The sequence below is a fragment of the Daphnia carinata genome, chromosome 4, assembly GCF_022539665.2.
Source record: "Daphnia carinata strain CSIRO-1 chromosome 4, CSIRO_AGI_Dcar_HiC_V3, whole genome shotgun sequence".
Classification (NCBI taxonomy): Eukaryota; Metazoa; Arthropoda; class Branchiopoda; order Diplostraca; family Daphniidae; genus Daphnia; species Daphnia carinata.
The window spans coordinates 4,005,578-4,019,661 of NC_081334.1; the positions used below are offsets into that span (position 1 = coordinate 4,005,578).

A 14,084-nucleotide genomic window follows, 5' to 3' on the forward strand; every position below is an offset into this window, starting at 1 on the left:
AAAATGCGTGTTTTTATCGATGATGTGCACAATCAACGACCTGTCATTTGTTGTTGTCCTCTGAAATTGTCCAACGAGTCTACAATCGTTTGTATTTTGAATGTCGATTTAAAAAAAAAGTCACATTTTTTACGTCGACAAAAATAACAGAATTTTGAAGGGAATTTTGTCATTAACAGTAACGTTGTGTTGTGCGTTACTATTATTCACGTTCTTGTTTAGGAGCTGGCCAGTGTATATTGTTTCATACATTCATACAGTATATATATATATATATATATATATATACAAACAAACTTCTATATATATATATATATAATATTTCGCTACTGCCATTGCGATTCGAAATGTTGATCGAAATGATGTGTCTCGTCAATGTTGTTTATTGGGATTTATGTTTATTATAATATTATTATTAACACAGTCTATGGTCGACCCATCCGTTTTCAGCCCCGCGCACAACCAAACCCAAAAGACCCCCGTATCTACCCTTACCAGACGCACCGTCACCCTTCTCACCAAACCGTACCCATACGTACGTCGTGATTGATACCCTTTCATCTGTATAGTTGAACAGAGGGCGTTCATTCTCTGTAAATCTATTGAAAATACAATCTTGATCATTTATTGGTCTTCTTTCATAGTCCGTGCAAGGTGTTGAATTTACGAGTAAGTTTCGAATAAACCGCCAAAATGTTCGTCCGCCATTGAAGCATTGGCGCGCGTCGTCTGCTTTTCCATGCTCATTAATCATTCATGCGTAAACAAGTGATCTTGGTAGTTCTCTCACGTTGAATCCCTTTTTTCAAAGTAATTGAATCCGTAAGTTGCCTTTTGTTGGAAAGAATGACGGCATTATGAAACTAGACTGCATTAAATTGTCCTTCAATCTACAATTCGCTGGTATGTCATTAAATGATAAAAATTATCATTCAAGGGAGTTAACGATGTTGATTGAAATTCCGTACAGCCTATTGACGTTAACAACCTCAATTGAAACCGTCAAAGAATGGACGAGAATAACATGAAGAATGAGGACAACGTGTCCAGAGAGCAATCTTGCTTTGCTCTGGATGAGGGTTCTGCTACGGAAAGCGAACAAACTTGCACAAGTGGCTCTAGCTCATCTGCCTCCAGCCCAATGCCAGTGGAAGATTTAGGACCTGTATTTGATGTCAAGGGCATTCGTGCCACTGCAGACTCGTTGGTTTTGACGTTTCGCATCTCGAGAATTGATGACCCGGAAATCAGAGATTCCTGGTGGGAGGTAACGAGAAGTTACGAAGAATTTGAAGCCTTCAATCGGTTGCTGGTGGATTGCCAAAAGTTTGGTGGCATGATATATCCCCCTTTACCCCCACCATTGACATCCAAGTATGAAGACAATTTTGCCGAAGCTCCCATCATTCATCGAAAACAAATTGAAAGGTGCTTTCTATTTCTTTGTGTCATTAAAACCACAGAGTCAAAACTAACAAAACATCTTCTTCCAGGTACTTGCAAATGGTTGCTTTGCATCCCACGTTAGGCAGGTCTCAAGCCTTAGCCGATTTTCTGTCCCCAACCTATGTGATAACAGAAAAATCGGGTCGTAAAGGGCTTTTCGCTAAGCTTGCCGAGAGTTTTACCGGATCTTCCCAGCCGGCTAAAGTGCCTCTTCGAGATATTGAAGAGTTTTTTCAAAACGAGCGTGATTGGTCGGCCAACTACTCGATTCATCTTAAAACCACGTTGAATGCCGTACTGACCGTCATTCATTCGGAAAAAAGTAATAAAAATTCATGTTGATGAGAAACTGGATCATGTCTGCATTTCCATTTTGCGGTTTCTTTTCTTTTTTCAAATTAGAAATCATCGGCCAACTGAAACACCTGTGCACAGCTCTATCGATGAATGCCCCGAGTTCGTACCAGCAGGAAACGAGCCGCATCCATCATCAACTGCATTCCAAAATGGCAGATTCGTTTCTCAGCATACAGGTATTATTGTTTATTACGAATAGAAAAGCAAAATTCGGTCATTTGACGTTTCTCTTTTCTCTTGTTTTCCTTCTGTCCCCACGCTGACGCCCCAGGATTTGACAGAAGACGGGCTGCAGCGTGGCTTGTGCGATTTCTATTGCATTTGGGACCTGTACCACCAGTATTTGGCCAACGAGCAGCTGATGCTCAACCGACGGACCGCGTTGCTCGTCAACTACGAAAACGCCAACCGCAACTGGGATAAGGCCAAAGCCCATAAAAGAGACGAGGTACTGTCATTTCTCTTGTTTCTTTTCACCTTGTCTCGTCATTTCTCATCCTTGTGACAACTGCGTATGACCGTCTCGGCGAGCCGCACGCTCGTGACTCTCAATAAGATCTCGCGTCTTCTCCTACGTCATTTCCGTGCCATTTGGTACAGCGTAATTTTTCCTCGTATCTCCGTTAGCTCGACGTTAACGTGCATGAATGTTTTTCGCTACAACGACACGAGCCCGCACGATTTGAAAAGGATTTCCCGTTTTATGTTATGGAACATCACTTTCCTCCATTTTTCCCTATGACACAACGGGGAGGGAAAGATTTTTTTTCTTATGAAAAAATGCCGTTTTGAATTCTTTCTTTTTGTTTTTCGACTCAAAATCGTTTACTCCCTGACGGAAAAAAAAACGAGCGTCATCAACCATGTGTTCATTCGTAAAAGTCATTTGTAAAAAATCCCTTTTTGCAGAGAGAGAGTGTAAAAGCAAAAAGAAAAATTCTTTCGGTCTTATTCCTCACGAATTTTTCCCCGGCGGGAGTTTTAAAAAAAAAACAGAATAACGGATCATCACCACCACCACTTGTGTGCATCATTGGCGTGGAACCGTCAGCTGCAGCTCCTGCGGCTTTGGCACCGGCTTTTAGGTTATCAACCCTCTTTCCCCTTCTCTTAGTTACGTCCGTTGCAATAACAACAACAGCATGCCATAGGTGGTTGTTATCTGCTTCTCTCATTTTTTTTTTTCTTTCTTGTCTTCATCTTTATGGAAATAGATGTAGCCGAGCTGTTGCTCTGACTTGTCGAAAATGCCCGAGAATAGCAGGATGTTTACCGTTACGCTTCTCCAGCTTCCAATTCGAACACAACGACAGCCTCGAATGTTATCGCGTTAGTCATTTCCCATTTTTTTTTTTTTTTTTAATGAAAACGAGGTCTTGGTTGGTTGAATTTTTTTTTATTAAATCCAAATTTCGCGCTCAGGGTTGTGAAAAAAAAAAATTCAAGTGCATTGGCATCGTGTGAATTTCAAACACCTTGTTGGATGTTACGTGTGTAGCCGACGGAAGTCCCGGAAGTACCATGAAAGTGTACGTCGTAAGAAAAAGGGGACGTTGTCTTTCGTGAGACTTTCATTTTCTTTACTACCCCCCCCCCCCCCCCCCTGTACCAGCTATTCAACAAATTTGTAGAGAGCCATTTTTTTGTTGTTTCTTAATGAAATCTGGAAATAATTTGTCGGGTAGAGAAAGGGTGGGGGGGACTGACCAGATGTTGTAATGATTCCGTATTAGAGAAGGAAGCGAAACGTTTAGTGGGTGTCTGCAAATGGTCGTTGCACTGATGCAGCGGGAATCATCGTCGGGAAAAAGCGACGGTGAATTTCATTCGACATTTCCCACCGACGTTCTTTTTAACGTTTGTGTTTATTTTTGCTCCGTTGATTGGAGCCCCTCCATCAGACGACCAGCGCCTATGAGAAGCGCAAACGATTTGCGATGAATTGACGTGAGAAATCAAACGGTTTCTCCCAATAACGCCCGTCATTAAAAATGTTGATTGTCGCAGTAAACTGTCATTGGCAGCAGATGGTCCACCAATTTCTTATTGAAGATGATTCAATTCATTTTTAAAGAAAAACATTTCCCTTTTTAAATAGAAATCAAGACAAAAAAAAAAAAGGAGAGAGCAAACTGATGGCAATCGAGTCCGTCATGATCGTTTCTATTTTTATTGTTTAAAACAGAAAATCTTGGAAATTAGAACAAATCGAGAACGAAGATTGTTTATTTTTTTTTCGAAAGGTAGAAAGGTGTTTTCTTTTATCACAATAGATTGTAAGAGGGTGGAAGGGGGGGTCGTTGGTCTTTTTTTTTTTTTTTTTTTTTTATTCCATCTCGTCACGGCCGGCAGAGTGTTTCTCATCGGGAAGGTTGTACTACTTCCTCCTCCATGCCTCGAGGAAGAGGAGGAGCAATGAGGTCTTTTGCCCGACCGCACTGATTCCAAACGCATTTCTATCTCGCGGCGCTCTCTCTTTCTCTCGTACGCGTCCATCCCTCGCCTCTCTCATAGTCCCGTTGGTCTTTCGGGTCTGGCCGTACAGACCGTCCGTTTCTTTTTTTCCGATGAAGTTGCACCGGCTGTGCAAAGGAAAACACCTTAAGGGCGGAAGAGAAAAAAAGAAGAAGAATCACAGTGTGCGTTAGCGACGTGGAACAATCTTGCCCACACGCTGGACGCTACTTTTCAAAGACATTGGCCGGCAACTGATCGGTCAGACTCAGAAGGTCCTCGAGCGTCCGCCAGTGAAGTTCTTCTCCCCCGTTTGAAATTCTTTTCTTCAATTTTTGTTTTGTTTGTGATTCATTGGTCTTTAAAGAGAACAACACAAACAAAAGTGGACGAACATTAGTTTCGAATTTCGCGCTGTGGATAATGTCTTGAAAATCTTCAATGTTAGTCAAACGTTTAGCCTACACCCAAGTGAACATGTTGAGTGCGCTCGTAGTACTTTTAATGGCCGCCGGAACGGCCGTGGCCGTTGAGAACGCGGACAAAGTGGTGACCGATCGTGCCGAAAAGGCCATTTTTACGATCCGCGTCGATCAGAAAGGCTCTTCCTACATCATCCATCCGGATTTGAGCCGACTGGAAGCCGAGGCTTTGCTCTCCGCTTCGCGCACCAACAACACGTCCTTCTTTTACAACGTGACCGGATTGGCCGCCGATGGCGTCGAAGAGGCCCGTTCGGCCCCCAACTATCAGACGACGGCCAGCGCTAAATTGTTGGAAACGCTTTTGAATAACATTAAAACTTCGACGCCATCTTTGGTGCCGGTACCGGATCAAGCGACGGCCCGTCACGACACGGAGTGGGTGGTGCACAGTGGCGACGCTATTAGCGTCGAAGACGTGACGCACAAAGTGTTCCACGCGGCCACCAATCGCGTTTCGGGCCAGCAACATCATCACCATCATCCGCTTTTGGCCGCCATGCCGTTGGCTCACAAACCGGAACAGTTGATTCCGTCGTCGTTGGTCAAAGCTCGGCCACCTGTCGTTCGATTGCCGACGGCCGTTCATAGCGCCGCCGCGCCCAACAACAGGATCATCGATAAGAGAATAGGGGCACCGCTTCCGGCTAGAGGGCAAACTTCGGCTCCGCGTCCGGCCCGTCCCGTGCCGACCAACGCGCCAACAACAACGACAACGAGGAGAACAACAACTCCGTCGACTACGACGACGATGAAGCGTCCGGATGATTCCAATTTGAGGTCGATTAATAATCCGCCGGAAGAAGAACAAGATTTCTACGACGAAGAGTACGAAGAGTACGACGAGGAAGTAACGCAGACGACGCAGAAGACGACCAGCACGAAACAGTCCACCGTTCCGTCCACTTCCGTCTCGACTAAGAAAGCCATCATCGTCAGCCTTCCGGTCCGTCCTTCCGCCTCAACGACGGAGAAGGGCTCGCCAATCGGAATGGCTTACATGCCGCTAAGTTCGGTGGTAACTAACAAGAACGGCATACTCACGCTGGCTAAATTGAACACGACCATCCCGCCACTGACGACGTGGAGGCTTCCGGAGTACACGGTCAAGACGGGCGGCAATTCCCTGGGCGGAAATAGCGTCAACAGCAGCAGTTTAGTGACCAAAACGGAACCGATGTCGGCTTCTTTGTCCACCACCAAACCAACGACGACGACTAGACCTACCCCGACGTCGACTAAGCCAACCACGACGTCCGTTAAACCGACGACGACAACGAAAGCGGAAGCGTTTGATCTGGCGGATTTTTTCGCCCGCGTGGCTGGAGATGCCAGCGAACTGTTGATGGAACCTTCCATTCCGGCGGCCAACACGAAACCTGTTGGCGAGGGCTCCATTTTGAGTAGCCTGTTCTCGTCGGCCGAACGCAGACGCAAAGAGGAGGGCGAAGGACGGCCCAATTCGGCCCGTCCGTCGGGCAATTTGAATCCGCCGCCACCGCAGCGCAGCGGCAGCGTTCACAACTTGAACAGGCCCGGCTTGTTTTCGGCTTTTAACGCGCCGCCGCCGGATCAGGCGGAGTCGACGCGAGGCGATGAACGATCGCGAGCAAAGAACGCGCATCATCACCGCCAACAGCATCCGATAGCTACCGGTGGATTCCGGCCCATGGAACACGGCCAGTTTCGCGGAAAGGACGACGTCGGCCACCACACGGTACCCAACACGGACGCGCTCATTCCTCTGTACTCGACTCCGGATGATCCGGCCGTCTCTGGAATCGCCCACGTGACGGAACAGCCCGGCGAGGTGGACGTCATTACGGCCCCTTCGCAATGGAATCTCATTGTCAAATCGAGCCTGACGTCGACGTCGGATAAGATCAAATCGGTGCCCAACATTCCCGTTCCGGCCGGATCGCTATCGCATCGCCACGGCTACATCATCGATCAGATGGAGTCGTCGGAAGGCTCGGAATCCTTGGCCGCTCGGCCGGAATCGATGATTGCAAGTGACGGCCTTATGCAGCATCAGGATTCGCCTTCCAGGCTGGGCGTGGCTATCGATTACGACGAGCATTCTCACTTTGCTTCAGACGCCGGATTGAAACCGCATCTGAAGGCCACTGCAGCTCCTTCGTCCGAGTACGTCTCTTACGAAGACTACGAAGATTACGCGGAAGAGCCGGTCGCGGAACCCGTGCCCAATCGAACGTGCGCCGCTTCTTCTTCTTCTTCTTCTTCTTTCGATCGGCGGAAACTTGCCGTTCCGGAATCGAATCCGCTTCCTTCGCCATCACCATCCCCATCGCCTAAACTGCCTCCGTTCCCGTACGGCCTCTTTAATCTGGGCGATTTAGAAGAGGAAGCATCTCCGGCGGCGGCCGGAGCGTCCAGCTCGGAGGAAATGGAAGGTTTCGGCGCCGCCTTTCCGGAATTGATCAGCAATTCGGTCCGGCGATTGGGGGTGCCGACGTCGCGCCCCGCCGATCCAACCGAAGCCGACGAACCGCACCGACATCATTTAGATGTGGAAGAAAAGCGGCCGGAAGTGTTCCAGTCGGAGCAGGCCATCGACGCGTATGACAAGAAATTCCGCACCGTCGAAGTGGACGCCGATCTGCCCGTCAACACGACCACCATCCCGCACGACTCGGGCGCCGTCCACGGCGCGGCCGGCAGCGGCGAACTGAGCGGAGCCGCCCTGACCTACATCCTGATCGGCACTTTTGGCGGATTGAGTTTGCTCTTCCTCTGCGCCGTGGGAATCACCATCCGCTGCCGGAAGAGGCGTTTCATGTTCAGCACGTTCGCGACGTCGATGATGAGGCGTCGCGACGCCGACGACGAAGAGAGCCAATCGGGTAGCCCCAACGCGTTGACGGGTCGCCGCTTGGCCAATCAGCAGCTGGCCAGCGGCACGGCCGGCAAGGGCGAGGTGGCCGGCGAGGCGGCCACCCACAAACTCGGATCCTGGTTCACCGGACGCAATTCCGTCAGCAGTTTGCACGGCGGGTCGCAGGTCAGCCGCGGGACTCGCAAGTTACGCGCCGAAGTGGCCCTGCCCCGAACCACGCCCAACACGCCGAGCGGCAAAGCTTCCGCCGGAGGCAAAACGGTCACCACCCGGGCCTATTTCACCGACGGACGAACCGGTTCGACCCGCGATCTGATTACCACCAACTCGTCCACGGCCGGCGGGTCGTCGGACTCGTCCGGGGCGGAATCCCCCGAAATCCCCGGGGCCGAATCGCCCCGCGCCCCGCACCGCAATTCGTGGCTGCACACGTCCTACTCGATGAAGGACCGCGGCAACAGCCTGTCGGAATTGCGTGACTCTTCCTACTATTGCCTGACGCACGATCACGCGGACGCGGCCTCGTCGGACGGCGAAAGGCCGCGCTCGACTAGCGCCACGGTGCGCTCGCCGCTGCACCACTTTCGGTCGACGGAAGGCTTGGATTCGATCGAATCCATCCCGCCGGATCTGCCTCCGAAACAGCGACAGCAGCGCTTTTCCATGGGCGATTCCATGTCGGGCGTCGATCCCATGGGCTCCCACTTGACCATCCAGACGGAAGCGTCCGTCGCTAGCAATTGGGGCTCCGTCGAGGATAGGCTCATTTGAATACGCATTTCACTTCCGTTTGTTATTTAGTTCTGCCCCCCCCCCCCATTTTATTTTTATTTTTAATTCCTCCGGAATTCCGTCGATATACGTTGCGTATTTTGTTTTGATTGTTTTTTGTTTCTACTCAATTTTTTAAAGCCCGTTTCGGGGTTCCATGACAGGTTGTCACCCATGGCAACCAACACAAGGGCTTTTTACGTTTTGTTTTGTTTGTTTTTTTTTAGTTTTCCTATGTTTTTTGTTTGACAATTGTCGAGGAGAACAGGTGTGTGGCTTCCGGTGGCGGACTTTTGTTTTCACCTTTCATTTCCACGAGTAACACTTTCAAGTTTTTGACATTCCGGTTTTGTTACACTTGCAGTGGATTTCAAATAGGAAATGATCGATGCTGTCGTGTATTGTTTTCAAAGCCGATCAATATGTTTGGATCGCACTTTTTTTTTTCGAAAGGCGTGTTGTCAGATCACGCCCATTCCTATGAGACTCCGCTTTGCGTGTCACGCTCTCCGTTGCGCTGAACTTTTTTTTTTTTTTTTTGCAATCGGTTGAGTTGGGTTTATCCACGAAAAACAAGAACAACAACATGAAAATACATTTCGTTTTACCAAAGTGACGTTTGCCAATGTGATTGATGTTTGCAATTCTGTTTTCGATTCAATAGGCGGAAGTGGCTAAAAAAGCGGCCGAAACGGCGTTTGAGGAATGTTCCGACGTGGCCCGTCACGAAGTAAGTCCAGACAATTTCATTAATTTTTTTGATTTGCATTTTATTTTATTTTATTTTTTTAACCGGTTATAATGCGCTCGATAAAAGTCATTGGCCTTGTCCATCTGGACACTACGAATACGATGGGCCCACCTTTGTCCAACGTAGGCCCGCCCCGTTCCATGCGAATCCCAAATAACGACGTTAGATTAACTTTTGGCGCAATCGATTTGGCACAAAAAAGGGGAGAGAAGAATTGATGTTTAACCTTGTGGAACTTGAATCGATTGTGATGGCACGAGACGAGCAGAGTTCCTATTCTTCCGTACTTGTCCTTTGTTGATTCCAGCCGACATTGTGCGTCACGTTGTACCAATTCGTTCACGCATTTTTTTCTTTTTTTTTTTGGGGGGGGGGGGGAGGTGTTGATAGTAAAGACGTATTAGAGCAGACCTTGTAGTTTTCTAACGTTTTAGACGTGGCCGTTGCTTTCAATCGAGTCAATTGCTCTTGTCGTAAACATCTGTCGTGTTGGCATCTGTTCCACGTAGCCGAAGGCCAACATCCTCTGCCAACCAAATTCTTTTTTACGAATTGTTTTTCTTATCCATCTGTTCATTTTATTATTATTTTTTAAAAATGGGGGAACTGGCCCACCACATTTGCAAGTTCGTGGAAATTAGTGGGCGTGTCCTCATTGCGTCATTTGCGCTCAAACAATTGCTTTGCGTGGGTGTGTGTTGTTTCATGAAAGAGGTGGATGATATGAAATGATGGTCTCAATTTCAACGTTGTTGAACGTCCATGTAGATCAAGGCTTTTCAAAAGCAGCGGGTCCAAGAAATGCGCCTGAACCTGACACAGTTGGCGAGAAGCGAATTGGCTCGAGCGCGCTCCATACGCGCCTCCCTACAGCGAGCGCTGGATCAAGCTCGCCTCTTTCCAGTTCCAGATGACCCGCATCTTTCCTCTTTCTATTCGTAAAAACTCGTCATCCAGACGCGGAGGAAAACAAAACATTCCAGCGAGCCAACCATGCATTCCACGACACCTAATTATCTGTGGAATTTTATTTGGAGTTTTCTTTTTTTTTTTAATATTATTTTCTAATCAATTTCTAATCGTCATTTTTTTTTTTTTAATTTGTCCCTTACGTTTTTCTTTTATAGTCGCTCTGATCCAAAAATGATTTTGTTCGTTATATAGTCATGTTCCAGCGCCAAACAATCTGTCCGCTACCGTCATTTCTAAATCGCTGTCCCTCTCCTCCGGACAAATATTTCTAGTAAGTTATGCCCGTATCTAACTTAATAATAATAATAAAGCATTTTAAAATTCCCGCCTTTAAATTTCAAATCCCCAGTTTTTAGGTGTGCACAAAAATTTGAAACGTTTGCGCTTTCATTCTCTTTCTCTTATCGGCGTTTAACGTTTAAAAACGCACGTAACAGATGGCGGATTTATTTTGGAAATAGGCGCGTGATGGCCGTGAAAAAAAAAAAAAAAAACGTCCAAATGTAAACGTTTAATGACGACCGACGTCGGTCCGACAGCGCGCCACACACACAGAGCGTCGGGTCACAGCGCCATTAACGGATGGCTGTAATTCCTGTTGATTCTATATTTAACACGGATGACGCACTCGCATAGAGTGGGTGGATTGTGGATTTCAAAAAGAAAAGCCCAAGCGAACGATGGCAAAAAAAAAAAAAGAAAGAATTGTATACGTAAAAGGGGAGGGGGGGTTGCAATCCGGAATTGGTTGGTTTCTCTTGTGTACACGTTGGGTGTAGTTTTGTTTTGGGCACGGCCCGCGAATCGTTGCGCTGCGCAGGCGTTTGATATTTCATACCCGACAGAGTACGTACAGCACGCCCCAACTCTTTTTTCGTTTTTTTTTATTTATTTTTTGGCGTTCAATTCAAAGTAGCTGCTGCCGTTCTTTGCGTGAAAACAGACAGGACGGATCACTTTGGTCGTCAGTCTGGTAGCCAAGGCTGTCCCGTGCAGGACGATCCTTCCGCTGTTGCCATTCTCATTTATTCCCTGTTTTATTTTGTTTGTTTTTGGAACGGTACATTTTGCAAGCGGAAGTGAATTGAAGAAAGGTGTTCAATTGAATCAAGGGCAATTTAGGCTAATAATTATTGTAAAAAAAATGCCGTCGACGAGTTGGCGTTCGCATTTCCTTCCGTCGTGCAGTGTGGCCGAACTTCAGGACATTGCCGACGGCTTGTCGGGATTTGTGCTACCGACTGAACCGGCAAACGAAGTCTATCCGGGAGTTCTCCTCGGCGATGCGTGAGTTTCATTTTTCTTTTTCTTTTTTTTTTTTCCCGTCTTTACCGTTTCAAGCTGGGCCATTTTGGATTTCCGTTTGAAATGATTAAACATTTTTAACAATGGGCTGAAATTGTTTGTTTTTTTTTCTTGTCTAGACCGACGGCGCTATCAACGTACAAACTGAATCAACTCGGCGTGACTCACGTCGTCAACGTGGCCCAAGCACCGACCATCTCCATGTACCCACCGTCTGATACTTTCAAACATTCCAAATGGCAAGACTGGGGAGCTGTCGGTGGATTCGTCCGCACATCCGAGGTGTTTTTTTTTTTCTTATTATTATTAAATAATAATTATTTAGTTTGAATCATTTGAAATTGAAAAATGTTTTTTTATTATTTGTTTATAAGGCTTACTACAAGCACGTCGGCATGGAATTCCTGGGAATTCCGGCCTACGACACCATCACTTTTAATTTATCCAGATATTTCTACGAAGCCGCCTGCTTCATCGACGAAGCTCTCGCATCCGGAGGTATGTCCTTTGATTTTATTTTTATTTTTAAATCAGAATTCCGGAATAATTCGTTTGAAACTTTGGGTCGTCATTAGGTACCGTTTTGGTTCACTGTCACGCGGGAATCTCCCGCAGCGCTACCATCGTTGCCGCTTTCCTCATGATCAAGCGTGGCATGACGGCCCAGGAAGCCATCAGAGTCATCAGGTTAGACAACTTCTGTTTATTTTCATCATTTTTCTTTGGATTTATTTAATGGGGATGCGGATTCCGACCCAATCGTTTCATGTTCTCCGGGAGTAAAGGGGAGGGGGGTCTTCCGTTTCGCTGAGGGCCTTGATCTTAAAATAGAAATGGAGCATCGTTAACATCTTCTTTTCTTTTCTCTTTCTCTTAAAAAACAAACAAACAACAAATGTGTGTGAAAACACAGGTCCCGGCGCTCGATCCGTCCCAACAGCGGATTCTTGCAGCAGTTGTGCGACCTCAACGAGAACTTGCTGGGCGAGAGAAGGCGGGCCAGGGCTGATTTGGCCGCTAGAAATGGTGGCACCTCGGTCGCTGTCCTTTGATTTCTTCCCTTCTGTTTTCGTTTCTCTTCGATCCGAATTCTTCACTGAAATCCATCATCGTCCATATTTGCTCCGGGGATTCTTCTCAACATTCTTCCTCTTTTTTTTCTCCTGCTGTTCTTCTTCTTTCCTATCCGTTCTGTAACGCACGTTTTTTTATGGGCCAATACAAATCAAGCAGTTGATGTCGTAACAGCTGGTCTTCCCCCGGTTGACGCAACTCACGGAAATAGCCCCACTAGCGTCTAACAATCCATTTGCTCGAAACTGACCAATTGCAAGCAAAACCGAGAAGCTGTTTAAACAATAACCGTATAACTAAAGCGTGATCGCTACTTCCATTATTTTCATGTTTTTTTTCTCTCGGAAAAGTTAGAAACAAAAGTATCACGCACAACAAAGTCCGTGGGGTTAGTCCAGACCGTGAACTTAACGTATACATTGTACTTTTTTTTTTTTTTTTTCTTTTTTAAATTTAAAACTGTTTTCCGTCTGGAAAAACAAAAGAACGATTGTTTTCTTTTGTTTAAATATCAGATGTCACGTGTTGGGTTTTTTGCTGGGCGGACGAAACGTCGTCAGCTCGTCGTGCAGCCCTAAACAAAACAATAGTTTTTTTTTTCTGTAGGGTATAAAATGACCTCGAGCGTATCAATAGACTTCTTCTCCGTCCTCTTTGGCTTCTTCTTGTTCCGCAAAGATGGACATGCAAACCGAGAGAGTCAGGCAAAGCCGCCATTACTGCCCCCAAGCGACTTGTAAAACAAACAGATAAATTCAACTAGTTAAAACAAAGTTTCGCTTCAAGTCTGCTGGTAATGTCGGACTTTTTGAAATGTCGTCTTTTTTTTTCAAGTGTGACCTTCATTCCTCCTCGTTACCCTATACGTTTTTCGTCCCGTTGAGAAAATGCAAAACAGGGAGCAATCATGGCGATATGGCGTGATCATCCTCGAATCCCGCCTCAGGATCCATAGAGCTGCAAGGTATCGAACCTTTTTTCTGCTCGATTCAGCAAAATCGGCCCGCGAGGATGCAACACGCGATCGCTTTGATTGCTATAGAACCCCTATCTTCTCCCTTCGTTCCTGGCTTTAAAATTATAACGTAATTACAGGTACGAGGGGAAACAGTTGGCTACAGAACGTCGGACACGAAATCCCATTCAAAACTTGTGAGTGTGACAGAGGTTTGCTATATTTCGTGAATAATCAAATCAAATGCTCTCTAAACTTAAGTGTAGTAATCTTACATTTTACGACAGTCTCCCATAAAAGTAGCAAAGCCATTCCAAAAATGGATGCAGTATGCGAGGGGGAACGTGGCAGCAAGTTGTCGCCGTGGCCCGTCATCGTTTCACGACGTCTACAACATCGCCCCCGTTCGCCATCACCTTTGCAACAACAACAACCCATCGATCCAGCAAACATTTTCTTTCTTGTTGTTCGTCAAGGGCTCCAATGTTGATGGAAGGACGTAGGGCGCCAAAGAAAATGGATCATCATTTGTAAGGCAAACTAGAAAGGCGAACGTGAGTTGACTGCTCTTATAAAAACCTCCTCCCGCCATAATTTGCTCAGCTGAAGGTACACACACCTACACCGTTATACATCGTTCATTCCCGTTCTCTCCACTTA

At 46.7% G+C, this 14,084-nt stretch overlaps 2 protein-coding genes across 2 annotated transcripts; both read left to right on the plus strand.

The window, feature by feature from the left end:
* Positions 1–757: 757 nt before the first annotated feature.
* Positions 758–10,405, plus strand: LOC130695675 (sorting nexin-32-like). Its single transcript, XM_057518838.2, has 7 exons — positions 758–903; positions 971–1,428; positions 1,494–1,768; positions 1,849–1,979; positions 2,075–2,251; positions 9,032–9,097; positions 9,887–10,405. Exons 2-7 carry the CDS (start codon positions 1,010–1,012, stop codon positions 10,058–10,060), a joined length of 1,242 nt encoding a protein of 413 aa, XP_057374821.1. The 5' UTR covers positions 758–903; positions 971–1,009; the 3' UTR covers positions 10,061–10,405.
* A 650-nt stretch (positions 10,406–11,055) lies between these two features.
* Positions 11,056–12,632, plus strand: LOC130695205 (dual specificity protein phosphatase 3-like). The gene is made up of 5 exons (XM_057518326.2): positions 11,056–11,377; positions 11,515–11,677; positions 11,770–11,893; positions 11,971–12,082; positions 12,309–12,632. The coding sequence occupies exons 1-5, from the start codon at positions 11,235–11,237 to the stop codon at positions 12,445–12,447; spliced, it is 681 nt and encodes a 226-aa protein (XP_057374309.1). The 5' UTR covers positions 11,056–11,234; the 3' UTR covers positions 12,448–12,632.
* Positions 12,633–14,084: the final 1,452 nt, after the last annotated feature.

Bases quoted from the DNA above. Each gene is read 5' to 3' on its own strand.
- LOC130695675 (XM_057518838.2), top strand. From the start codon at position 1,010: ATGGACGAGAATAACATGAAGAATGAGGACAACGTGTCCAGAGAGCAA. The intron at 1,980-2,074 runs GTATTATTGTTT...CTGACGCCCCAG, and splicing joins ATTCGTTTCTCAGCATACAG to GATTTGACAGAAGACGGGCT. The intron at 9,098-9,886 runs GTAAGTCCAGAC...ACGTCCATGTAG, and splicing joins CCGACGTGGCCCGTCACGAA to ATCAAGGCTTTTCAAAAGCA.
- LOC130695205 (XM_057518326.2), top strand. From the start codon at position 11,235: ATGCCGTCGACGAGTTGGCGTTCGCATTTCCTTCCGTCGTGCAGTGTG. The intron at 11,894-11,970 runs GTATGTCCTTTG...GGTCGTCATTAG, and splicing joins CGAAGCTCTCGCATCCGGAG to GTACCGTTTTGGTTCACTGT. The intron at 12,083-12,308 runs GTTAGACAACTT...GTGAAAACACAG, and splicing joins GAAGCCATCAGAGTCATCAG to GTCCCGGCGCTCGATCCGTC.